Raw genomic sequence first — 26,441 nt, forward strand, 5'->3', positions numbered from 1 at the left:
GACTCAGAGATGAGTTGCTGAGTGGGGAGCATCCAGAGGGAAGGTGAGAGATTGGAGCTCAGAAGGCTGGTGGGCACACCCCAGTGCCATTGGAAGGGAAAGACCGAGCCCAGGTTGGCGGTCCCCTGCTGCCTTCAGAGCTCTGACTTAAAAAGCTGTGGAAGTGGCCTGTGCTCCCTGGGCATGGCCTGCCTGCTTCGAAGAGACTGTACCTCTCACAAAAGGTTAACTGGCTTGTCCACAGCCTCCAGCTATCCAAGACAGTTGATAAATGATGCCCATGAAGGCATATGCCTCCTAAAAGTCATCTGGGCCAAATACTCCAGCTTGCTGTCCCCAAGCTTGTGACAGGTGTACACCGACTGGACTGCAGCTGTTGGGCTGTGGGGCTGGCAAAGGGGCAGTGAGTAGACTGGCAGGCAGATATGCATACAGCTATACAGCTGTGTCAGGGTCTGTCCTGCACCAAGCGGTTCGGCCCAGAAGGAGAGCACACAGGGCTCCAGGCCATCTTTTCTTACTTGGGTGCTGACAGCCCTGGAAAGCTGCAAGTAGGGAAGGCAAGGGTGGAGGGGTAGAGGTGGCGTGAGAGATGGGGTCGGAGGGCTAGGTGTATTAGGAAGGATGCTCCCATTCCTCCAGATATAACCTAGAGTTTGGTCATCAGTGGGCTGCCTCCCCACCTCATGACATTGCCTTAGGTTACCTTCTAGGGGTAGATGCACAATCCTTCAGGAGGATCCTGTGAGCTAGGTTCCTACTGGGCCCTGCAAGTGACGGAAGTTATCTGGAACACAGCCCAACACAGTGGATGAGAACAGTGCCAGCATCCCGGCAGGGGGTGCCATGGTCCTACCGTGCATTTGCACCTCCGGCAGCTTCCCTGGGAAAGAAGCCACACTTAAGACTAGTTTGAGAGGCCTGGCCTCATTTGGCCAGCTCTGACCAAGGGCTGGCTCACTTCCAGCTGGGGTCAGCTCTGGGCCAAGACCCATCTCCACTTATGGTGCTGTCTCCATCCGCCCACAAATCAAGGTTTTTAGGCCAAATCAGCAGAGATTCGATGATCAGTTCCCCAGAGCCTCCCACAAGAGGGCAAATCGCTTTCTGGAGGAGGCGGGACTCTAGGAGGGGTAGGAGGCAGGTTGGCTTTTATCTGCCTTTCCTCCTCCTCCGCATCCCTTCTCCAGTGTCTGGCCCTGCGGGTTGTAACCCGACTCCTGCTCCGGCTCCCCTCCCCGCCACTCCCCCCTCCCCCGCCCCGTCGCCCGGCCCAGCAGCGCCACTCGCGCGCCCCGAGTGCCACATCACTGCACCCTTCCGCGCATCCGTGCCCACCATGCCTCCAACGCCGCTGCTCCTGGCCGCGCTGAGCGCGCTAGCCACGCTGGCCTCTGCCGCGCACCTCAGCTGCTCACCTGGTCCCGATCCCTCCGGTAGGGTCCCAGCTACTTCCCCGGGTAGATTTAAACACCCCTCCCTTCATCCACCTGGGATCCTTTCTCTCCCTGTGGGTAGCAGAACTACCGCCTGGGTAGACTGTCCCTAGGGTACCACCTTGTGACCCTTAGTCAGTATTGAGAGCTTTTGCTGGGGCACTGGATTTTCTCGGCAGCTGAGCTACAGACCCCAGGGAGACAACAGAGCTGGGAGGGGCACCGCATCAGCCAGTCCAGAGCAGGCACCTGGCCTGGAGGGGTGGGGTGTCCACCAGTGGGTCAGAGCGAGCAGGTGCGGGGACTGCCTGACAAGGCAGTCTGAGTCCCTGGATCTTCCAGGAATGGAGAGGTGCTGGCCACAGGAGGCTCTTGACCCTTTCTTCGAAACTCCTGGCTGCAATGTGGATAACTTGTCTCTGGAAGTGGCCGAGAAAAGGGTGCAGTGATAGGGCAGGGAGAAGGGAGGGACCAGGGACACCCGCTGACCTCAATTAAAGGTCCTGCGGATGGGTCTGGAGTCCTGGACTCCACTCTGGTGCCACTGTCTCTTCCAGAAGCCGGGCTCCCGTCTCCCTTTTATTTGGGTGGGGGTATATCTAGTTCGCCTTCTTGGTGTCTTTATTTGTTAATCACCTGAGTCTAGATGGCGCTCCCAGGGTCTTCAGAGCCCATCGTATCAGATGGAGAATTTCAAGAACTAGGCTTTGTGGTCACCCGAGCGCCTGCCTGCTCTAGCCAGGTAGATGTTGGGAACACAATGCCCCTTTTCTTTGCCCTCAGCCTGGGATTTTCTCCCCGGTCCCCCGGCCTCTCCTGGATCTTGATTCATCTTGCTGCAGAATGGCCAGTGCAGGCCAGTTGGGCAAGTGTGTATGTGTGGGAGCATGTGTGGAGCTGTGCGCAATGCATGCCTGCCTAGCACTGCTAAAACTTGGGAGGGCCTTTCTCTGAGCTCCCGGCACCCCAGAAAACACATAGAATCCAAAGCTTCTCTGGGACCCCACCACAGGAAGCTTTTGCCCAGAGCCAGGAGCACTGCCTCCTAGACCAGTTAGCTTCACAGACACTAACTTCCTCACTGGGGAAGGATGCATAGGTGAGCTCTGTCCCTGGCTGGACTGAGCACCATCACAACACATCAGAAATATTTCTTGAAGGAGGGAATACCTTCTTTGGGTCCAGGCTCCCTCCATAGGAACATGCATGGACGGTTAGTGGGCTTTCGGACCATGGAAACTTCTGGGTCAGCCTGGCATCTTCGGCCCAGGATTCACATCTAAAGGTGGTCACAACTCCACTCCCCCTCCCCCACCTCACCCCATTCCCATGGACTAGGGCTTGGGGCATGCCTGGCATACATCTCTCTCCCCGGTCTTTTCATTGATGAAGAATTCTGGTTCTTCCTTAAGCCTGAGTTTGGGTTCACAGCCTGACTCTTTTATTCTATTGTGTGACTGGGGGCAGATGTCCTGCTCTATCTCAGGACATTCTGACTTCTCTGTTAGAGGGGCTCTAGCCAAGAGCTTGACCGGCAGTTGCAGAGGGAAGGTGGGACAGAGGGCAGCTTCTGTCCCTGCCTTGAAGAAATGCTACCACCTTGTGGTTGATATAGGCATGTGGATTGCTAAGAAGGAAAGAGAAACAGATGAGACCGATTTTAAACAATAAAAAATTTAATTCACTTATCTGAAATATTAAATATTTCCTCATTGACATAAAGTTATGACTGGAGTATGTTCTAGTTTGCTTTATATTGATGTGATACACACCACGACCAAGAGCAACGTGGGGCTTATTTGGCTTGTCCCTCCTGAAGAGACAGAAACTCAAGCAGGAAGCTGGAGGCAGGAGCTGATGCAGAGGCCACGGAGGAGTGCTGCTTACTGGATTGCTCCCATGGCTTGCTCAGCTTATTTCTTACACACACCCCTTTGCCTGCTTGTACTGTAGTGGGTTGATTTTAGGGATGGGCACCTGTAGTCTTTTATATCAGGGTGAGAGCTGTGGTCCTTCCCAGTGGTGCTACCTTCTAAGGACATTCACAAGACTTCACCCATTGTGTTAGTTTGGCCTGAAGCAGAAACAGCGATTATTAATAATACGACAGATATTATTAACTGTGGAATGTTGTCCTTGGGCTGGATTATTGTTAGATACTAAACATGGGTCATCTTCTAGGTCTTTCATAATATACCTTAAAGGTGATTATTATAAGCCCTGAATTAAAACAAAAAACCAAAAACAGAACAACAGTAAAGAAAGCCACATCCAGGCTTTCACTGTGTGATTGGGTGAACCCAGAGCCATGTAGACTGGAGGCTGGGCCCCTTTTCTGTTCCCTACTGCACTGGCTCATGGTCAAGGTTCTCTACAGCATGATTAGCGTGAGGAGGAGAGTATGTCTTGGTGCGGCTTGGATCCATACCAGATCCACACCATAAAGAGTCTGGGTGAGTCTCTTCCCATCGGTTGAGAGGGTAGAAATCAGGCATGGTGTACACTCCTGTAATCCCAGCATGCAACAGGTTTTCCCAACAATGTGCACTCCTGTAATCTCAGCATGTGTGAGGAAGGTGGGAGGGTCGGTCGGGAGTTCAAGATCATCTACAGCTACATGGAGGGTACAAAGCCACCTGGGCTACATGAGACCTTGTCTCAAACCACCAAATTCAACCCCTAACTCAAAGATAGTAAAAACCTGAGCTACCCTGTGAGTTCCGGGCCGAGGTATGGAGATTCCAATGCTGCCTGTCTCAGGAGAGCCTGGGCATAGGATCAGAACCGAGGCAGCCTGGTTCACAGTAAGTACACTGGGCACAGTGGGTTCTAGTAACCAGAGTGAGGCTGAGCCCTTGGATGCCTTCTCTATAGGTGGTGGGCACAGGTGGTTCACTCTTGTATTCACCTGCTGCATGACTGTAGATCTTGAAAGAAGTCTAAGGGTGCTGTACCTCTGCCAGGCTCCTTGGTCACTGCCAGGTTCCATCTGAACAGGACAGAGTACAGACACTTGAAATGGCCCCTATGCTAGCGGGGTTTATCTCTCTTACCATGCATTCACGCCTGCTCCTGAGAGACTCCTCTTTTGGTCATGGTCATTCTACCACAATTCTGGCCCTTCCCGGCACAAGCCATCAGAGTCCTTCCTGACTCTACCCCAGGGCCAGTCCAGTTTAAATCTGATGTAATTTTCCTCCTTGACACCTTTTCATTGTGCACAGGATGCCCAACAGACATGTGGCTGAAAATAGCTGCTGGTTTTCAAGTGGGTGTTATGGCCCCTCCTGGATCTTTCTATGGAGTCCATGAGACCTGGCTCTCAGGAGGCCCCTGAGACCCCACCATTGGGAGGATAGTTTTGTGTGCTGAGTTGTTTTTTTTTTTCTGGAAGGGGGTTCTAAAACTCACACATCACTGAGACCCCATATTCTTTCAGTGTTCTTGGGATTGGGGAATCTGCTTGGATGGCTCTTTGGATAGTGTTCAGTCTGAGCATGGTGGTTGGGGAATCATGAGCACAGTTTGAGGTTGATGGGTCAGGACACTGTGGGAGCTGATGCAAGGCTGCCCATGGGGATGTGGCCACAGAGACCTCCAATTTAGTTCTGGGCTGGGCCAGACCAATGCCAGCACACCCACTTTCTTAAGCAAGACCTGTGGTTTGTCAGACTCTGGTTCCTGACCTGAGAGACGGGTGCCCCCGATGCTTTGAGCTCGGAGGTCAGCAGTGCAGACCAGTGGGATGCAGGTGACAGAGGATGGGACAGGGCTGGTCCCTGGTGAGTACTCAGCAAAGGCTGTGAAGGGGGAGATATTAACTCGGGTTGTCTCTCTTCCCAGGTAAATGTCAGGGGCTGGCCTCTACCCACAATGGTAGGTACCAACCCACCCCTGCTTTGCTTTGTAGGAACTTCAAAATCCCCTGACTCACATGCTGTCAAAGCAGAGATGCTGGCTTCCGATACGGGTAGCAGGGCAGGCTCAGCAGAGCCAGCGCAGTTAGACTAAACAAGAGGGCAGCCTGTCCTGCCTGCCTAGGGGGCAATGCTAGGGGCCCCTCTAAGGCCAGCCCTGTGTTTGTCTCTTGCTAGAAGATTCTTTTACTTTCATTGCAGGGAGGTGTTATGCTAAGAATGGAGCCCAGGGCCACCTATGTGTTAAGCACAGGCTGAGTTTATGATCCAGGCCCCACCACAGAGGCCATCTTTGGCTTCTGCTTCTGCAGGCCCAGATGGGCTTCTAAACTTGGCCACATTCTTTTCCACCCTGCCTAGGTCCTGGTCTCATCCTTTCTGAAATGAGGAGGGGTAGAGCACCTTGCTTAGTGACTTGAGAGCTGTGATCCAAAACTTTCAGGACAGGGGTGAGGACACAGCTGTTTCTCTGGAACAGGCAAACCTCTCTCCTGCCAATGGTGCACTTCTGGTGTGTTCTATGTGGAGATTTACAAAACCAGGGAGCACTTCCCCCACAGAACAACCAGAACTGTAGCTGAGCATGGTGGCTCATGCCTTTCACCTCAGCCTTTAGGAGGCTAAGGCAGGGGGATTATCATGAGCTTGGAGCCAACTTGGGCTACATAGAAGTTCTAGGCCTGTCTGGGCTACAGAGTGAGGGCTATCTTAGAAAACCAAGAAGCTGTCTGGCAAGATGGCTCAGCAGTGGACAGAGGTGCCTGCTGCCAAGACTGACTGGATCTGAATTAAATCCCTGGGGTCCATGCGGCAGAAGGAAAGAACTGACTTCTGCAAGTTGTTCTCTGACTTCCATGCTTGCGCTGTGGTGTGAACCACCTATAAATAAATGAGGTTTTAAAAACCTCAAAGGCCAGAAAATAAGACAAAACCCAACATATCTGAAGTGCCCTGAGCAGAAAGCTGAGCACAGACAGCTGTGTCCTTCCACACAGTGACACGGGAGAAAGTGGCAAGTTCTTAGGTCTGCGTCACATGACGTCTTTGATGGGGGTGAAGGAGCAGGTGACAGGTGGGAGAGAGAGAGAGAGAGAGAGAGAGAGAGAGAGAGAGAGAGAGAGAGAGAGAGAGACTGGCAGGAGGGGTCCACCTTCGTGCCCAGCAGCTTCCTGGGCTCCCATCTGCACTGGACAGGTTTAGAAGGCCCTGCTTGGCAAGTGGTGGCTGCAGGAGGAAGGGCAGTTGGAGCCATCCGTGCTGGTCCAGCACAAAGAGTCTAATATCAGAGGAGCCAGCCTCCCTTAGCCTGTACTTATAATGTCCTTGTATCAGGAGGAGAATCAGAGTCAGGCCTGCCAGGGGCATTTCTGGGGGATTTACCCTTGTCTCTGGAGGATGGGATATTCCACATGGGATGTGTTCCCATGGACCTATCTCCTTTGGGGCTGTCTTGAGGCTTAATCCTGCTTCTGCCAATCTCCCGGCCTCATCATGTATCCCCAGGCAGGGCAGGCTGCCTGCCGCCATTCTGCTGGTGTCTTTGCCATCCTGGCCCATTTGCTGGTAGATGTCTGGATGCAATCAGTTCAGAGCCCCTCGCTGTGTCTCCCATAGACCCTGCTTCCTCCACAGTAGCCCTGTTCTTGTCTCTCCCCACGGACTTGGTTGCACCATCATTTCAGGTCCTTGTCCTAGGTGGTATCTACTTGGGCATGGTTCATTATGTGACCCGCTGACTCTCCTTCTCCAGCCACGTGTGTGGACCTGCACCTCAGGACATGCGCCGACGCAGCCTATAACTACACGTCTTTCCCCACACCTCTGGAGCACCGGTCACGGGAGGCTGTGGAGGCCAGCCCTGAGTACATGCTGCTGGGCGTGCTGCACTTCCTCCTGGAGGGTCAGTGCAACCCTGACCTGCGTCTGCTAGGGTGCTCCGTGCTGGTCCCCCGATGTGAGGGAGGCCACACTCAAAGGCCCTGCCGCCATGTCTGCGAGGGCCTGCAAGAAGCCTGCCAGCCGGCCTTTGATGCCATCGACATGGCCTGGCCCTACTTCCTAGATTGTGCCCAATACTTCACGCCAGAGGAGGAAGGCTGCTACGACCCTCTGGAACAGCTCCGGGGTAAGGCAAAACTTTGGGGTGCTTTAGACTGCACATTAGCTCTGGGGGTGATTGTGTGGGCAGGCAGGTGTCAGGGGTATGCTAGTGCTGTGTGACAAACAGATCAATTGGTCTGGGACGGCGCAGGCAACAGAGAGAAGTCACATCCTCGTGCTGACCTTGCTCTCTGTAGAAGGGCACCAGTAGGGTCCTATGAAGGGTTATCTCATATGGAACTCTATCTCAAAGGCTCCCACCTCTATGGGCTCGGAGGGAAGACTGGGGGTGAAGGGCGGCTTATCAAAAGGGGCAAGTGCCCAGCCAAGCCTGTGAAGGAACCTCCTCATGGAGAGGCCTTTGCCCAGCAAACAAGTAGGGGCCTGGGCATAGTAGACAAAGCGCCCAGCCACAGCTTTCTTCAGGAAACCGCATCGCATTGTCTGTGCCACTGGGCTGGGCAGGAAACATCTCAGACCTGCTGGCCAAAGCTGAGTCTGAAGGATGACACAGGCTATGTGAGTCGGAGTCACCCTTCAGGCAGACTCTTTGGGACAGCAGGAGGCGTGATGCAGGCTGCCCCGGGGAGGGCTTGGTTTTCTCCAGGGCCAACCTGTGGCGGAGGCGTGGGCTGTGCTGAATGAAGGTGAGCCGCTCACCTCAGGAGGTGTGTGGAGGTCCCGGAGGGCGGCTTGGCATAGTGCGTTAGTTGAACACAGCCCTGTCTGTTCCCACATGCACCTTTCCTGAGTCTGCTATGTGCACAGGGGTAAGAAAGAGGGTCCCCTGGGAATCTGCACACACCCACCATGCAAACCCAGCCCATGGAGCTGCCTGTGGGACAGACTCAAGTCCTTCTGTCCTGTCCAAGACAGGAGTCACTAGCCATGCTTTAATCTCATTTCACTGTCGTGAGCTTAAGAGTCCCATGTGGCCCATGTGTCGGCCGGCGAAGGGCAGCGGCTGGCCTGGTTGGGCCCTGGCATCCTGTGGCCTTACTTTGAAAGCCCTTAGTCTTCTGCTGCAGTTGGGAAATGGAGGCCCAGGGAAACAGACAGAACAGGTACATCTACTGAAGTCACCCTGGCCGGCCATTGGTGAATGACTGGTGTGTGCATCTTTATTTATTGAGTGCCTACTGTGTACTGAGACACAGAGGCTTTGGGGAGGGTGCAGACCTAGCTAAGGGTGTGGGAGTGGCTGCCAGGAGATGCAACACGCTGAGCCTAGTCCTGGAGCCTGGTACTCCCCTGGAGAAGGCGGTTGGGCTCAAGTACATGCAGTGGGTGGTGGAATCGCTACGCTGGTCATCAGGAGCTGTGCCCACAATGGGCTCAGGCATGGAGGCGGTAAGCAAGGCTGGTGAGCTAAAAGGCTGTCAGCCCACTCCGGCTGACCCTGTTGTCCCAAGAGAGCCCAGGAGTTATTTTGGGCATTTTTTTTAAACCACCAAATTGCTACTTTCACCTGCTCTTTCTCCTCAGAAGTCATTTTGAGCACAAAGAAAACTGCAAATGGGACACTCGGAGAATGGCATTAACTCTTTGTGGACCCGGTGGCCTGCAGGGACCTGCCTCAAGTTTCTGAAGCTGTCCAGGGGAGGGTCTCCAGGGCTGCTAGCCACTGGGCTTCTGCTCTGGAGAGGAACGGGAAGATGGGGTGGTGGTGACAGGTGTCCCAGCCCCCCCTTCCTGGTGGGCATTCTCCCTGTTGCAGAAGTATTTGGGAGCAATCCTAGCACACGGCAGACTGTGGGAAACCACTCTGAACCACGCTGCCTGGCTCGTGAGCATGACACAACATAGGCCATGGCACTGGCTCATGGGTGTGTTGACACAGCGTAGGCCATGGCACCAGTAAGGAGAGAGGGATGCAGAGCTGTGTTTGTCAGGGCCCCCATTATGACAGACAGACAACCAAGACTTAGAGGCAGATGGCAGCCTCTCAGCGATTTCTGCAGTCGAGGATTCCTAAATGCACCTTCTCTTGAGATTGCTTTTCACATTGGAATGCTCCCAGGCAGGCACTCACATCCTGTGGTCACTTACACCCTGTGAGTAGAGTCATGTTCCATATGCATTTCCTGGGTACTGTCACTGTCAATGCCATCCAGGATGCCTATGGGTCATCTCCACTCCCCAGTTGTGTAGCAGTGCAGTGGGGTTGGAGGTGAGGATGCTGGGACAGGCTGGTGAGCCACGAGTTACTCACTTATGGTGCACACCTCAGACCCAGTTCCGCCTCCTTCGCCAGGAGAGCTGGATGCTGAGGAGGCCCTGCCCTCAGGCCTGCCGCCCACCTTCATTCGCTTCGCCCATCACTCCTACGCTCAGATGGTCCGGGTGCTGAAGAGGACAGCGACCCGCTGTTCCCAGGTGGCCAGGACGTACAGCATCGGGCGCAGCTTCGAAGGCAAGGATCTGGTTGTCATCGAGTTCTCAAGCCGCCCAGGCCAGCACGAGCTGAGTGAGTGACCCTGGGAGGCCCGTGTGTGATTCTGCCCCCAGGAACAGGATGCGCTTAGCCTTGGGGTGGACAAGCTGGGAGCGACCATCTAGTGTCTCCATCCACTTACCTACCCGTGGCCACCTGGACCTGATTGTAAGGGACCACAGAGCACAAGGACGGTGTTCAAAAGAATATCTGCAAGCCAGGCACGGTGGCACATGCTTTTAATCCCTGCACTTGGGAGGCAGAGGCATGAGGATCTCTGTGAATTCCAGGCCAGCCTTGTCTACAGAGTGAGTTCCAGGACAGCCAGGACTACATACAGACCTTGTCTCAAAAACATTTGTTTAAAAGAGATTTTTCAAAACAAACAAACAAACAAAAAACAAAACAAAATAAAATAAAACAAAAAAAAGTTTGGGACCATGGAAATGAGTTGGTCTCATCCAAACAGACACTGGTCTGAGGAGACTGAGAAATAGCAAGGAAATAGGCCACCTAAACAGGTGACAGTGTGGAGACTCTGTCTTCAGGGTGAGTGCAAGGTTCCTGAGAGGCTGGAGGCTGGAGGGTCTAGGGAAGGTCCTGGAGAGGACCCTGGGTCTGGCAGGGCCAGTGGCCAGTGCCAGAGCTTCGGTCCTTAGACCCTTAGTGTGAAATATGTCGCTGTCGCCACCACTGCTGCCCTGCAGTCTTGAGTCCTGGGTCTGTGCAGGTCTGGGTCCTGGTTGCTTTCCTTCCATGAAGCACATTTTTTTTTCTCCTGTGGAGCATATTTTGCTAACCTAGTGTGTGGACACAGTGGGTTTTCCATTTCCAGACCAAGGTCTGGTGACACTGGGTGTGGACGCCTTTTCTGAGCTGTGGAAAATGCTAGATGTCTCAGGTCCTTTGGGACTTCCTTGCTGTGGTGCAAATTAGGAATGGAACTTTGTTACGGTAATTACCAGTGGTTCTGAGCTGGAGAAGAGGCACTATGCTGACTGTATCTGGAGCTCTAGAATCTTCTAAACTGTGAAGTGGCCATGTTGCCTCTAAAGGGTCCTACTCCCAGCACTGACAGCATCACTAAATCTGAGTCCTCCCTTGGTTCCATCCTCCAGCCCAGTTGTCCTGTAGGCATGCTGGTATCAATGAGTCCCATCCTTTCATCCAGTCCCAGCAGTCTCTGTATCTGTGGGCACAGACTCTGCTGGGCTGTCCACCCCCACCCAGCTTTCACCTTGTCAGTCTGGGCAGTGTGGACAGCATAAGCCCTGTCTCTCATGGGGTCAGAGGTCATCAGATCACATCTGGCCACCAAAACCAAACCTAACTCCACTCCTGCAGAGATATTCCCTTATCATTTATAACCTCTGTTGTGGAGTTTGAAGGGTGTGGACATTTATACCAACAGCTGATGGCTGCTGGGTGAAACAGTTGGGTAGGAGATTGTAAGCTTCAACAAGGAGGGGTGACTTTCCCACAACCACACTGGAGAAGGCTGCCAGGCCTACTCTACACAGCCATCACCCACCCTTTCACCCACTTACCCATCTGTACATCCACCACACCTACCATTTCCTCTAGCCATCATTCATTGTTTTATTCATTTGCCTATCTATCTATCCATCTATCCATCCATGCATCCATCCATCCATCCATCTGTTCATCTATCCATCCGTCCATTCACTTATTTGTTTTTCTATCCAACCACCCATTCATTTATCCATTTATGTGTGTTTTCATTTGTTCATCCATCAGTCCATCCATCCATCCATCCATCCATCCATCCATCCATCCATCCATCCATCCATCCCATCCATCCCATCCACTTGTCTATGTATCCATTTACTCATCTGTTCATTCGTGCATCTCTTCATCCTCCGTCCCAGGACCAGCTCTTTTACCGATTGAGCACTGATGTGCTTGACTTGTTGCACAAACACGGACAGTGGATGTCAATAGAAGTCACACAAATCAATGGCATCATCTATCATGATAGCATCCTTTACTTACGCTAACAATTGTGGCTAAACATATGAAATGAGTTCAAGAAGTCAGTGTCCAGATACATCATTATGCCCAGAGACTCCTGAGTCCAAACAAGTAGGAATCGATCCCAGCACACCCAGTGGACCCTTGCTGAACCCAGTCTGTGAGACCACACCCCATGTCACACTTTCTCCCCGCAGTGGAGCCCGAGGTGAAGCTCATTGGCAACATCCATGGCAACGAAGTAGCAGGACGGGAGATGCTCATCTACCTGGCCCAGTACCTGTGTTCTGAGTACCTGCTAGGCAATCCCCGCATCCAGCGCCTGCTGAACACCACCCGCATCCACCTGCTGCCGTCCATGAACCCTGATGGCTATGAGGTGGCCGCTGCAGAGGTGGGAGCTCCCACTGCCTGGAGATGGGCTGCTTCCTCCAACACCCTTAACCTTTCACTTCACTCATCATTGTTGGGGGTCTGTTTGCAATCACCTCTCTGAGGTGACCAGGGCTGAGCAAGCAGCGGTGCTGCGACATTCTACTTGATGGGTGATCAGGGCTGAGGATGTAGTTCAATGGCAGAGTACTTGTCAGTCATTCAAGATAAAGAAAAGAGTTTCAGGGAGAAAGTGTGCTGGTGAGGGGTGAGGAAATCTCACAGGGAGGAACAGTGGGACGTGGGCAAGAGCCAAGAGAGGCAAGGGGCCAGTGGCATGGACTGCTACTGGGTGCCTGTGTGGAAGTGTGGGGGATGGGAGGGAGGGCAAAGGTGATTCACCCTGCACTCATCACATGAAGCCACAGGAGCCATAGTCCCGCTCGAAACTCAGTCTGGCTGAAGCCTGTGGAGCGGAAGATGTGGGGGGAGATGCCAATCCTTAGCTGAGCCCTTGTGTTCAGGGTGCTGGCTATAACGGCTGGACCAGTGGGAGGCAGAACGCACAGAACCTGGATCTGAACCGCAACTTCCCTGACCTCACCTCGGAGTACTACCGGCTGGCCTCCACTCGTGGTGTGCGCACAGACCATCTCCCCATCTCACAGTACTACTGGTGGGGTAAGGTAGGAGCTGTGTGGCCACTCCCTGAGCCAGGGCCACCAGGTGTCCCTCCCTGGGGCACTGACCCCTGTAAGCCTCAGTATTTGGTCTGTAAGGTAGGCTGGTGCCTTGCTGGGCCGGGAACAGAGTATTGACAACCCCAGTCTCCAGCGGAGATGAGATGGGTCTGCATCCTGGCCCGGACACTTTCCCAGAATCCCTGAGTTCTCCCTCAAGAGTGAGCTGAGCTTGACAGGAGCTCTCCTTTGTAGCTAGTATAAGCTGTTTAAGGTCAGAACCACTTCTAAGGTTAGTGGGGCCTCAGTGCAGGAAATGGGCGGTCAGGAGCTGCAGGAGTAGGGTTCTCCTCAGCTGCCTGGAGAGGTGACCTGACCAGGAGGGACAGAGTAAACTCCAGGCTGAAAGACCATCACGAACTCTGTGGTGACTGCAGGGAACTGTAGCGGCTGGACAGGAGTTCTGTTGAGTCTGGGGGGGGAAGATCATGGACGTTTCGGAATCCTGACAGCAGTCCTTCCTCCCCGGCAGGTGGCCCCTGAGACCAAGGCCATCATGAAGTGGATACAGGCCGTTCCCTTCGTCCTCTCAGCCAGCCTACACGGGGGCGACCTGGTGGTGTCCTACCCCTTTGACTTCTCCAAGCACCCCCATGAGGAAAAGATGTTTTCTCCCACGCCAGATGAGAAGGTGAGAGATGAACACGGTAATGAGGCTGAGCAAGTGTTCTGCTAGCACAGTCGCTTCTGTTCTAGCTTGTGAGACCATAGGTGTTGTTGAACCCTCAGGAGCCCCTTTGCTTGCTGCCCCCACCTTCCTGTCAAGCAGAGAGCAGGCTTCCTTTTCAGTGTCCCCAACCTCAGGAAGGCGCTCTGCCCTCTCCCTGATGTGTCTCATGTTGTTCCAGACCTCACCAGCAGGGGGCAGTGCTACCACATGCATGGTGCCCTGTGGGCTCTAAGCGGCATTCTCTTCCCTGGTCCCCAGCTTTAGGTGCAGGGGTTAGGGTCCTGCTGCTGCTCACAGGGGTCCCTGGGTAAGGTCCCTGATTTCTCAGGCACTTTTGCCCTAAAAGCCACCTTGCTGTGCCCACCCAGCCCTATGTTTGTTTGCAAGGAGACAGGAAGCTGCTCCTTCCCTTGCATGGATGAGAAGGCTGGCAGAGGAAGGGCAAGGCTCAACGGTTCTTGATGTCCCCAGGCCTGGACTAGTCCCTTATTCTCTCTTGTATTGTTGGAAGCTGCAAGCTCCTGTCCCGGGTGGGGCCTGTGCAGGTCTGAGCTAGCCTTGGTCTTTAGCCAGGCCCCCTGGGGAGTCACATGGGTGCAGAAAGCCTGGTCTGCCCTCAAGAGCAGTTTTTGAGACAAGCTTAGGGGAAGGGACATGGAGAGAGGGACCATCCGGGATAGACAAGGTCCAGATACCAGGCTCCCTTGCTTCTGAGCAACCTGGCCGGGGCACAGCTATCCCCAACCTCTGCTGGACACTTGTACATTAAACTGCTTTACATGGCACCTTCTGTTCCTGAGTCACAATGACAGAGGGGACTGCTCATTCCTGCTCTGTCTGTGGAGGGAGACAAATTAAAAAAAAAACAAGCAATGAGAGGACAGCCAGCCTCTATGAAGAGTCCCAGAGGTTAAGGCATAGTGTATATAGACATGTGTGAACACGGATGAATTTTCACTCACATTTGTGTTTGCATGCTATTGGGAGCATACGTATGTGCCCGTGTTCACATGTGTCAGGGGAGGAACCCCAGCCTGGCCTAGGCTTAGAGAGGGCTTCCCTTAGGTCCTGGCTTCTCCTAGTGGAGCACAGGGCCAGGGTGAGGTGGAGACCCCCAAGTATGGAAGGAGGCTTCAGGCACAGGCTGGGAGAGACCTCTTTGCAGCCAGATGAGGCTCAGTGCCCTCATATTTGTAAGCTGCAAGGGCTGTGCCAGCAACAGCTGTATCTTCTGGCTTCACAGCCCTGCATCTGCTCTTCAGCTCACTCATCCACTCACTCTTACACTCACCCAATCCTTCATTCAGTCACTCACTTACTTATTCATTCATTCACTCACCCAATCCTTCACTCACTTACTTATTCATTTATTCACTCACTCATTCATTTGCACACTCATTCAATGTGGGGTCTCAGATCTTGGCCTGTCACAGAGCAAGCACACCCCCTGAGTGGGCAGGTGCACCCTGAGCAGCAGGAGCTCATCTATGTCAGGCCAGCCTCTCAGCCTCTGTGCCTGGGGATGTCCTTAGCGGGGAGGTTCACCTCAATGGGTCCCGCTAGAGTCAGAAGAAATGAGCCTGCTCCCCAGGCATCAATCCTCAATCAATAACTGCAGCCGGCAGCCAGTGGCAGGCGCTGTGGAAACCACAGTTTCAGGAGAGGTGGGGAGAGTGTGTGAGGAAAGGAGCTGGCTGGGTGTCCCAAGGGACGCCTTTGCCAGTGTTCCTCCTGCCAGAGAGAGCCAGTTTGGAAGCCGTGCTCTTATCTCTCAGCCCTTCCTACTTGCCACAGCCTTAGCAGTCAGCACAGAAGCAGCTGCTGAGAGGGTGGGTTGCTGTGCTCAGTGACCTGCATTCCTGGGCCTCTGCAGCCCAGCACCTGGCTTCTTTCTTCCTTCCTTCCTTCCTTCCTTCCTTCCTTCCTTCCTTCCTTCCTTCCTTTCTTTCTTTCTTTCTTTCTTTCTTTCTTTCTTTCTTTCTTTCTTTCTTTCTTTCTTTCTTTTCCTTCTGTTTTTCAAGGCAGGTTTTCTCTGTGTAGCCCTGGCTGTCCTGTAACTCGCTCTGTATGCTGAGCTGTCCTCAAACTCACAAAGATCTGCCTGCCTCTGCTGTGCAACCATCTTTCTTCGTTTTTTCCTTTCTTTGCTTCTTCCTTCCTTCCTTCTTTTTTTCTTTTTGGTTTTTTGAAACACAGTTTCTCTGTGTAACCCTGGCTTTCTTGAATTTACTCTATATATCAGGCTAGCCTTGAACTCAGAGTTCTGCCTGCCTCTGCCTCCCAGTTTCTGGAATTAAAGGTGTATGCTACCACACCTGGCTCTGGCCACTTTGTGTCACAAGGCCTGCAGGCAGGCCACTCCTCTGTACACTCTTGCTCCAAGCCAGGCCTGAGGCTCATGTGCCCAGGATTTTGGAGAAGATGGCTACAGCCTCCTTCCAGGCTCCACCCGCAGGACCATGGAGGAACATGGGATGATGGTCCCAAGGCAAGGATGAGAAAGAAGAGTGGGAGAGGGTCAGACAGTCCAGGTACTGAGCCTAACCCCAGAGCCAAGCCCAAATTTAGATAGATGGTGGAAGGCTGCAGAGCCCTCATCTTCCTTCTCCATCTTCATCTCCAGATGTTCAAGCTGTTGGCAAGAGCCTATGCTGATGTCCACCCCATGATGATGGACAGGTCGGAGAACAGGTGTGGGGGCAACTTCCTGAAGCGGGGGAGCATCATCAACGGGGCAGACTGGTACAGCTTCACTGGAGGTGCGGCCTGAGCAGGCGGGTGGGCGGGGCATCCCTCAGCAGAGCCCTGGCACTCCAGGCGGAGTCTGGCTTGAATTTTAGTCACCGTCTTCCTGGAGAGGCGGGACTGGCGTGAGTCGGTCCTGTGACTTTGGAAGCCACTGCTAGGTTTATTTTATAATCACTCATTCGGTGATCCCGCTTGTGAGCGAGCCCTTGCTGGGACTGGACAGGCTTGCTAGGTGCAGTGGCAGAGTCCCAGAGAAGCTGACATGTCAGGGAGAACATGTCAGGAGGATTTATTTGGTTCTGTGTGAAAGGTTCTAATGGTTGGGACATGTTTACCGTGTAAGATCTTGGGGATGCTCGTACTTGAAAGTTTTCCCAAAGTCAGCGTTCACCAGGCCTCTGAGTCCTTACTGCCTGCTGGGTGCTGGGTGCTGGGTGAAGGCACCACAAGTGCATTGTGGGGCACAGATGCTCTGCATGCCCTGGAGTGCCCGTATGCACAGGCATGCTCCCTCCGTCTGATTCCTGCTGTACCCCAGCATATTTCCCACGTGGACCATTCCGCAGATGAGGGCAAGAGACAGATCCACGAGGCCTGGGTTAGCAAGGCTGGGGCTCACCTTGCAACTCTGTCTTCCACCAGTTTTACTCATGTGACCGAGATCGACCTTTCTCATGCATTTCAAAGCTACTATTTGGCCCTTTCATGCTTCCAGGGCCTGGCACCCACCATCGTCTTCTGGGGCATGAGAGCTTCTCTTCCTCCCAGACTTGATTGGTTTTCTAGATAAGGTCCTATGGTTGAGGCTTGCAGAAGTCCTATAAGGGCTGAACTGGAGAGGCCAGCGGGCTCCCTTCCAGCAGCTGGCAGGGCCGTGGGGCAGATGGGCCCACGGATGGACAGTGGCAGCCATGAGGACCGTGGGCTGTGATCGCTGCAACAGCAGGGCTCAGAAATCCAAAGTCCTTAGCAGAGGGCAGGGAGAGGACATTCTAGTCCCCCTGACTCACTCTCCTGGGAAACGGAAATGAATCAGGTCTCCCTGGGCTGCTGTCGGAACTGTGGGCAGCTGGAAGCTGTGGTCATTGCCAGACTCTGGGGCTACAGCCCCACTAGCTGGGGCACAGAGGCTCATGTGGTACCCCGGCTGGCTTCTCTGGGAGAACAAGCTTCTAATCCCATGGACTCTGCTACCAACCTGTCTGGAATCAGAGTTTCCCTCTGTGGCTTTGCCAAGGCCTTCTGCTCCTGTCCTCGGGGCTGTGCGTGGGAGAACTGTGGCAGGGTAAGTCACCTCTATGCACAAAGCAGCGCTGGTCCCGGAGTCTTGGCCCTGCTCCAGGCTCTCTGCCCTTGACACCCAGCTTCTCACCCCACAGGTATGTCTGACTTCAACTACCTACACACCAACTGCTTTGAGATCACGGTGGAGCTGGGCTGTGTGAAGTTCCCACCGGAGGAAGCGCTCTACGGCCTGTGGCAACACAACAAGGAGCCCCTGCTGAACTTCCTGGAGATGGTGAGTCCCGCCCACAGGAAGCTCCCCGTGGCCGTCATAGACCCTCTTCCCCCACCACGGGGTTCAGCTCCACCCTTAGTCTGCCTCTGTGTGGTGCTCTGTGGAAGCGTCTATTTGTGACACCCCTGACCATTCATTAAGGAATGGGGCCTCCCAACCACTCTCCCTCCCACACACCCTGGGGAAATGCCAGGAAAATGCCCCTTGAGTAAAAATCTCGTACCTGGCAAAGCATGATTGTTAAAGGGAGCAAGGGGCCTGGCGGTCTGGGATGGAGTCTGACCAGCGACCAAGGGGCAGCAGGTGAATCAAGCTGAATCCCGAGAGAAGAGAAACCAGGCAGGAAGAGGGTAGTCTCTGAGCAGAGGGGCTTCAGTAGGGGACTCGGCGGGGCACTTGAGATCTACAGGGTTGCTCGCCATGACTGCAGTGCACTGTGGCAGCAGGACTAAAGGGGACATTATGTGTGGGAGGGCCTCAGACGTGATCGTTCTGGGATACAACTTGTTCACATGCCAGAGGCCCGAGGCGGGAAGGTAGACTGCCTGGGAGTAACTGCCTATCTGCGTCGAAGTCATCTGGACACAGGTGGGCAGACAGTGACGGGGGTGGGTGAAAATACATTCTCAGAAACCCCCGCTGGATCCTTAAGCTAGGGTCTTCTGGGGCAGGGGAAGTAGGTACCTGAGCCAAATGCTTTACACAGCACAGCTCACATGAGTGCTATAAAATCCTGATGAGGCCCAGAGGACTATAGGGAGATAACAGTGCTTCACAGTTGGTCCTTACCCCTAAATTGGGCCCAGCCTTAGACGACCCTGTTCTAGGCAGCCCCACCCCTAGGTGATGGGGCTTGAGAGAAGGATCACAGGGCCACATGACAGAGGGGGAAACAGAGAAAAAGAAGTGACTGTGCAATGGGGCATGGCAGCTGCCTGGTCTACACTTTGTGTCCTCAAGTCCTGTCTTTGGCTCCTTCTCTTTCTAGAGGGATTAGGAACCTCCCACCAGAAAAGAACAGGCCGAGCCTTGCTAGAGCAGCACCAGTGGGAAGAACATAGTCCCGGGTAGCACAGAATTTAGGCAGGGTGAGTCTTCTCCTTGGGGGCAGAGCTAGGTGCCCAGGCCATTTGGTGGTCAACTGGGGAAAATGAGTTAGAAGGGGCCTTTGAGGGGCTGGGATCACTCCGCGGATATTGTAGGTGAAGTCTCAATGTATGAAGATTTAATGGCAAGAAGAGTGGTGGCCAGTCAGGCAGCACTTGGCTTACTTCTAGACAGATGACCCCAGGAAAGCGGGCACGGGTCCTGATAAGGATCAGGTCTGTCATGGCCAATTGAGGTCACTTTCATAGTGATCCTGAGCAGGCCCAGGGGTGGGGGTGGAAGAGCAGAACCGGTTCTTCCTGCCGCACAGCTCCAGGCCCCAGGGTGGCAGGAGAGGACCCCAGTTGAAGTGCAGATGGGTGACTAGCCAAATGGAGGGAGGGGCTCCAATGGGCAGGCCCTGTTCCCTTGAGGGGCAGCTCAGTAAAGCTCAGCAGGGAGAGAGAAGCTGGGCTATGGGGTCAGCAGGAATGATACCCTGGAGGCTGAGGAGTGATCATGCCTACAAGTAGGGGCAGGAGCCAGTTGGTGCGGATGGCCAGAACGTTCTAAGAGGATAAAGGTGGAGGGGGAGGTCTAGGGGGATACATGTGTGTGGGAGTGCAGGCTAGCAATGAGTACTGACCCAAGGGGCAGCTTTAGCCATGTCAGCTGAGCTGGTGCCACATGTAGGATTCAGTGCCATTCTGTGGATGAGGAGGAGCAAGGCAGGAGCTTCACCGTCAGTTTTCCACAACCAACAGCTTTGCATTTCAAACCCCTCCTCTTGCTCCGCGGGATATTGTTTCTGGTTTCAGTGCCACAGAACAGCAATCCATGCTCAGGAGCATCCAGGCGGTGGCCACCCATCCAGGGCCAGCCAGCTGCCCCTTGTTTATGTCATGAGAGTTGCATGCCCATCCTGTGCTTGCCCCACATTCTACATGCCCTTCTCTCCCAAACATTCAACCCTTGATGTTCTTCCTCTCTCAGTGCCACTGAGGGTCAGGAGGGAGTGCGGCAACTGCCAAGAGCCGTTGATTCTGAGCCATGTGGACTCCAGGGACGATTGAGTTCCTGCCTTTGCTGATCTCAGAGGCACTGTGAGCCCTAGATGTTGTTGGCAGCTTTGGCCCCACTTAGACCTGTTCTGTAGCTAAGGAAGCTTGAGAATAAAGAAGCAAATGGTTTGCTGGAGTCAGGAAGCGCTGGGGCAGGAGCCGTTGTGTACAGAAGACACGAGGTGTGGCTGGGAATTGGCAGGACCAGTTCACAGTAGGGCTAAGTGGGTCCAGCTCCGTGGCTGTCCATCATGGGTTTCACTCTGAAGATGTCTGCTAGGTATCTGGTGCAAAGACAGACTCATAGTCTGAGAGTCTGGTCTGTGTCCTCACCAGGCTTCCTTCTAGAACTTCTGCTCAGAGGGAACCATGGATGCCTAGCCTAGGAGCTCACATGCCTAAGGGTAGACACTGAAGGTTGTCCTCAGTTTCTGAGGTCAGGAAGAAAAGTAAACCGTTAGGCAGAGCTTCAGTGTCAGTCAGAAAACTGACCAGAGTGTTCTAGACAGATTGCCAGAGATACCCCAAATAGAAACAAGGCCAGAGAGTGACTTACTCAATTATTCAAGCAGAACCCAACTCAGAGGTACCTGGTGGGGTACTGGTGAAGGTGACACTGGAGACAGGCATCACCTCTGGACCTTCTCTCTGTGCCTCCAGGTCCACCGAGGCATCAAGGGTGTGGTGATGGACAAGTACGGAAAGCCAGTCAAAAACGCACGGATTCTAGTGAAAGGCATCCGCCACGACATCACCACAGGTGAGCAACAGCCTTCACCCACGTGTGGGCGAGGCCAGCGCAGGCTTCCCCTTCCACCGGGTTCTCCATCCATTCTCGGCCAGCTTGGTGAGGGAGGATGGCGCCGTGTGAGGACCCTGTCCGCCCTGTGCTGTGTCTCCTGCTGGGTTTGCCTGGGAAGAAATGGCTCTGCCGTGGCTGCTGGGTTCCCAGAATTACACTGCCTTCTTAGAGGTGGCGGTGACCTTCCTCCAGGATCCTGTTCAGGCAGATCCTACAGTTTACCCTGGGACCACCGTGTGTGTCCAGGACACTTAGTTATTTCGCTTGCTGCTGTGACAAATACCTGGCCACCTAAGCAAGGGGTCATTTTGTCTCATAGCCCACGTTGGTGGAGAAAGCATGGCAGTAGAAGCTACCACAACCTTCCAAAATGGCAGCACTAATGAGGGACCAGCTGTTCAAACACATGAGCATGTGGATTGTGCCCCCCCCCGCACAATCCACACTGAGCCCACAACACTCTGAAAAGCTTGTTTTGTCTCACATTGGCTCTGGCCGTCCTCAGGCCTTTCTCGGCTGGTTAAAAATCATAGTTAAAAAACCAAAACCAAAACCAAAACCAGACACCCCCCCCCAATAGTCTACGGTGCTGGAGAGCTGGCTCTTGCAGAGACCCCGGGTAAGTTCCCAGCATATATGGCGATTCATAGCTATCCGTAATCCCAGTTAGATAGAATTCAATGTCCTCTTAGTGTGCGTGTGGTGCAAGCACAGAGATGCGGGCAAAAGGCTCATCCGCACAGAATAAAAGAAAAAAAAATCTCAAAAACAATTTAAAAATAGACTCCTATAACATGGGCCTTGGCAGTATTGTTGTCTGGCGGAGGGTAGACTTGCAAATTAAATGCCTGGGGACAGGGTGAAGCCTGCCTGGAAGAGGAGGTTTAACAGACAGGTGAAGGGCATTCTAGGGGGAGGCAAACGCCCCTCCCACCCCTTTCTAATGCCTGCTTACCTCCATCTGACATGCAACCTCCTCAGCCCAGCTATCATGCTTCTGCCTCAGCTTGGGGTGGAAGCCCTCTGAGGATTGTGTCTATTCTTTTCAAAGCCCCCGATGGTGACTATTGGAGACTCCTTCCCCCGGGCTCCCACATTGTCATTGCTCAGGCCCCTGGCTACTCCAAGGTTATGAAGAGAGTCACCATTCCCTTGCGCATGAGGAGGGCTGGTCGTGTGGACTTCATCCTCCAGCCTCTGGGGACAGGACCCAAGAACTTCCTTCCTGGACCTTCAAGAGCTTTACCGAGGTCCCAGGATCCACATGGAGAGCCTGCTCCTCTGGATTTCGAGCCCCCCAGGGCGCGTAGGCAGCCAGCTACTGGGAGCAAGCCATGGTGGTGGTCGTACTTCACATCACTGACCCCCTACAAGCCGCGCTGGCTGCTCAAGTACTAGCACCCCTCTCCAGGCGCTGCCTTGATGTCCATCTCCATGGCCTGGGCTTCTGTCCAGAGTCGCCCAGCCACAGACATGACACACAGCCTCTGCAGCTTATTAAAGCGTGTTCACCCACTGTGATGAAAGGCTCTGTGCAGAGAGGCAGTAGGTGGGGGTCATTGGGTCCTTGCCTACTGTGGGCAGCTCAGACTGGTCCTAGTGAAAAGACCCCAAGTGCTGCTCTCCTTGCAGGTGACAGGACCAGAGCTGTCTGGGCATGTCCACGGGATTGCTGGCCTTTCAAGGATCATGAATCCTGGAAGGCTGGGCTCTGGATCCTGCTGCTGCAGGTTGAGTGGCCAGGAGTCCCCTGGATGGGAAGAGTGGGGGGACACAGAGGTGACTCCAAGGCAGGATCAAGACCTCGAAGGCAGAAGGGTTGATTAGCACTGGGATCCCTGCAGCTTGCCTGAAATCTGCCTCTGGGGGCTCACATGCTCCATGGGGTCTGATCCTGGGGCCCCGTCTTCCTTGGCCCTTCCTTCATTTTAATGTTGCCACCAGCTCAGGTCCAGGGACCTTCCACGGACCCATGCTCCCCATAGGTGCCCTTTCTTGATCATCTGTCATACTGTAAGAGGATATGCCAGTCCCTGGATTTACTGGACTGGGAGTCCTGTAGTCCCACGGGAATGCTAGCAAAGAAGGTGCGCTCTCCAGTGCACTGCATATCAGAGCCGGATTGGGGTTTTTAACGACAGAACTTCATCATAGCCTAGTCCTGGAAGAGTTTTCTCTCTGCTTGGCTTAAAGGTGTCTCTCTTTTTCTTGTGTCGTTTGGGGTCATGACAACACGACTGCCACTAGTTCTGACTTGTTCTGTGGCCTCTTTGTAACTTGGACCCTGACTGACAAAGTTTTTCAAAGCCACAGCCTACATGTTCTCTCTGCTGGCTGTGGATATATGGTGGGGTCTAGAGCCATGAGAACATCATGCCAGCACGGCAGCCCACAGCTGCCAAGCCAGGTGTGTGAGCTTCCGAGAATGACCTGGAGTGTTGGTGGAGAGTTTTGCCAGGTTTGCATCTCCTCACATAACTGATGGTCACCGGGTCAGCATTTATTTGGCCCCACTGTGTACAGGACACCGTGCTGAAGTCACTGTATGCCCTGGTGCAGGGATCCAATGGAAGAGCCACGTGGGTACAGCAGAGGGAGCTGAGCCAGACTTCCAGAGTCTTGGCATGTGCTGGTAGCAGCCAGGCACCTCCGGAGGGCATGCATATGGTGCTTCCCTGAAACTCCTCTGTCCTGTTCACATTGCCTGGAAGATCAGAGCTCAGTGTTGTTAGAGTATGAAGCTCACATGACCAACAGCTCCAGTAATGCTCCAGGGTCCAAGTGTTGGGCCTTGAGGAGAGGCCTGATGGGAGAGGTCAGGGAGCAGCAGAAGGCTGTGCAGGGTGGGCAGAGGCCCAGTTGGGGGTGATGAGGCAGTGGCATCAGTGTTCATATTGCTCACCATGCCCTTCAGTGGCTCCCGGTTCTGCTGATGGACTCCTGGTCGTCCTTGATGACATCCTGTCATCCTCTGGTACCCTGTCCTATGAGCGCTACCTGTGTGTATGCTCCCTGCTTCCAAGCTGGACCTTGTGGACAGGCAGGTCATAGGGAAACACCTGGGAGGCACTGGAGTGTTGAGGTGCAGGGTCCAAATGACACAAAATTCCTGGCGGGACACTGAAGAGTGGACACACATGTTGAATTCTTTCAAGTGAAGAAGCAAAAAGCTTTTTTCTGTGTTAGCTACATCATACCTGAGGTGGCCTGATCGAACCTGGGACTTCAAACACACATGAGAAAGAGGGTCAGGGAGAGTCAGACCTTGTGCACCAGGGTTCAGAGGAAGGAAGACTGGATTCAGAGGCTGGCCTGAAAAGGCAAACTCCTGAGAGGTCCAGCTGGGCATTCAAGAGGGATGCTGACATGGTTACCGGGCAGCAAGCAGTTATTAGAAGTTATTAATGCCGCGGCTAGACAGAGCTAGGCAACAGCATGCTAGGGCTTTGAGGAGAGTTTGGGTCCTAGGATCGGAGACAGAAACATGAGGAGGGCTCTGAATAGAGGAAGTCAGGGCCCATGTGCAGAAGTGGGGGCTGTTCATCAGAACCTGTCTGAGAATGGGGAAGGTTCCACAGCACACACCTGAAGCTGCTGATTCCCAGCCAGGAGGCAGGGAAAGGGTGTGTATGGCCGCCAAACCCTTTTTGATGTACACCCACTTCCTAGATGAGGGATCCTGGGACTGGGGAATCTGTTCGCTAGGGACTCATAGACAAGTTCTCAGCAGGGCACCTGCCAGTATCTGTGAGAAGGGGAAGGCCTTCTCCAGGTTTTGTGGCCCGAGGAGCGGCTGGATCTAACTGGGAAGCCTCAAACACATGGTGGACGTGAAGACCGGGACCCATGGGAAAGGGACTTATGCCAATGGTAAGGAAACATTTTAAAGAAGCAAAGCTGAGGGTGGGACCATGGCCATAACACCGGCACTTGGGGTGACACTCCAGCACACAAGAGAGCCAGGATGTCAAGGTCACCCTCAGCTACAGAGTGATTTGTAGTCAAGTGCTTTCCAAGGGGAAGGGAGAGCACAAAAAGGGTGGATGGGTCTGTTCGGCAGAGGCTTGGGGAGGGAGGCCCACTGGATGCTGGACGGTGCCAGAGATGGAGGTGGTACATAGAGCCCCTTGTGGCCACACTCAATCAGTTTGCTTTTGGAGTGGAAACAGTCTTTTGCTAGTATGGAGGAAGGGGCAAGGGCCTTCAGTGTCCCCTGGGAATGGGTGGGGACCAAGCTGCATCAATAGCAAGAGGATGACAGGCATCACTATGGTAATGGGTACTACCATCATCATTTATTACTACCCTTCGAGCTGCCCTTGGTACTGACTTGGGGGCTGAAGAGAAGCCTGCCTTTTTGTTTTGTTTTTCAAGACAAGTTTTCTCCATATAGCCCTGGATGTCCTGGACTTGCTTTGTAGACCAGGCTGGCCTCAAGCTGCCTCTGCCTCCCTCAGTGCTGGGATTATAAACCCTGATCTACTGACTCTGGGAGAATCTAGACGGTCACCTCTACAAACCACAGTCTCCTTTCCTATACAATGATGGAGGGTCCAACTCCACTTATGACCTAAGGACAGGAACGGGGGTCATGCTCCTGAAGGGAGGCTGTTGTTGTCTGGTGTTCTCTCTCCCTTCCCCTTCTGGTTTTATGATGTTTTACTGACTTTGGGGGAAATTAATGACCCACACTTGCCATTGTTCTTGACATTGCTGGTAGGTTTCTTGATGCAATGGGAGGCTGACTGTGGCCACTACAGTCAGAATGAGAAGCGGCTCTGTAGAGCTTCAGGCATGTTTCATGCTGTGATGCACCCTATCTATAGAGTGAGAAATGTTTCCTTCTAGGACTCTTTGTTCCTTTAAACTTTCTGAGGAATGCCCCCTCTAAGGTGACCTGGCTGGTCCTCTCCCCTCCCTCTGGCTACCTTTCTGCTATCCTGGGCTGATCCTGTGGACCTCAAATTACTTTGCAGAGGTCCATGTCTCCTGTCCACCAGATAGTTGATTTACAGGCAGAGGACAGCAACCACAAGGCCTCACTGTGCCCGGGCACGAGATCATGAACCACTCTCCAAAGACTTTATGAAGGTCATTTTTTTTCCCTTCCATTTTCGTATACAAATCTAATCTTTTGAGAGCCCACTCCCTTCTAACTCATTCTAACTCACAATATTACAGGCTTTCATCAATAATAATATACGATCAATTACTCAAATGTAATTGATTAGTCGAGAGAACCACATTTCCCCTCTTAGCCTGTGTCTGATTGGACGTAAAGCACAGCAATTGCCCCCAGAGGGTGGCCTTGCCTTTGGCTGTGGACTGTCTTGGCTTTTTAGCTGAGATTGAATTTATATACAATTTGCTAATGTTAGCTTAAGAAAAACCCAAAAGGGCACTTTATGTCCCAGCCCTACCAATGACACCATCCCAGGGTGCGATAAGCCGCCCGTGAGGAGGATTAGTGGCCGAAATTGCCTCCTAAGCTGGCTCTAAACTCCGTTTGTCTTTATTTGGTTGAACAGATAATTTTTTGTCATCAGAAAGTTGAGCTCCATAAA

At 53.4% G+C, this 26,441-nt stretch overlaps 1 protein-coding gene across 1 annotated transcript; it reads left to right on the forward strand.

The window, feature by feature from the left end:
• The first annotated feature begins 1,269 nt into the window (after positions 1–1,269).
• Cpz (carboxypeptidase Z) lies at positions 1,270–22,393 on the forward strand. Its single transcript, XM_021654918.2, has 11 exons — positions 1,270–1,436; positions 5,280–5,312; positions 7,104–7,478; positions 9,708–9,920; positions 12,077–12,273; positions 12,776–12,937; positions 13,464–13,622; positions 16,285–16,420; positions 17,789–17,928; positions 20,736–20,835; positions 21,929–22,393. The coding sequence occupies exons 1-11, from the start codon at positions 1,340–1,342 to the stop codon at positions 22,273–22,275; spliced, it is 1,959 nt and encodes a 652-aa protein (XP_021510593.2). The 5' UTR covers positions 1,270–1,339; the 3' UTR covers positions 22,276–22,393.
• Positions 22,394–26,441: the final 4,048 nt, after the last annotated feature.

The sequence above is a fragment of the Meriones unguiculatus genome, chromosome 12, assembly GCF_030254825.1.
Source record: "Meriones unguiculatus strain TT.TT164.6M chromosome 12, Bangor_MerUng_6.1, whole genome shotgun sequence".
NCBI lineage: Eukaryota > Metazoa > Chordata > Mammalia > Rodentia > Muridae > Meriones > Meriones unguiculatus.

Coding starts and splice junctions, on each gene's coding strand:
- Cpz (XM_021654918.2), top strand. CDS start 1,340: ATGCCTCCAACGCCGCTGCTCCTGGCCGCGCTGAGCGCGCTAGCCACG. Junction 1,437..5,279: donor ACCTGGTCCCGATCCCTCCG/GTAGGGTCCCAG, acceptor CTCTCTTCCCAG/GTAAATGTCAGGGGCTGGCC. Junction 12,938..13,463: donor AGTACTACTGGTGGGGTAAG/GTAGGAGCTGTG, acceptor CCTCCCCGGCAG/GTGGCCCCTGAGACCAAGGC.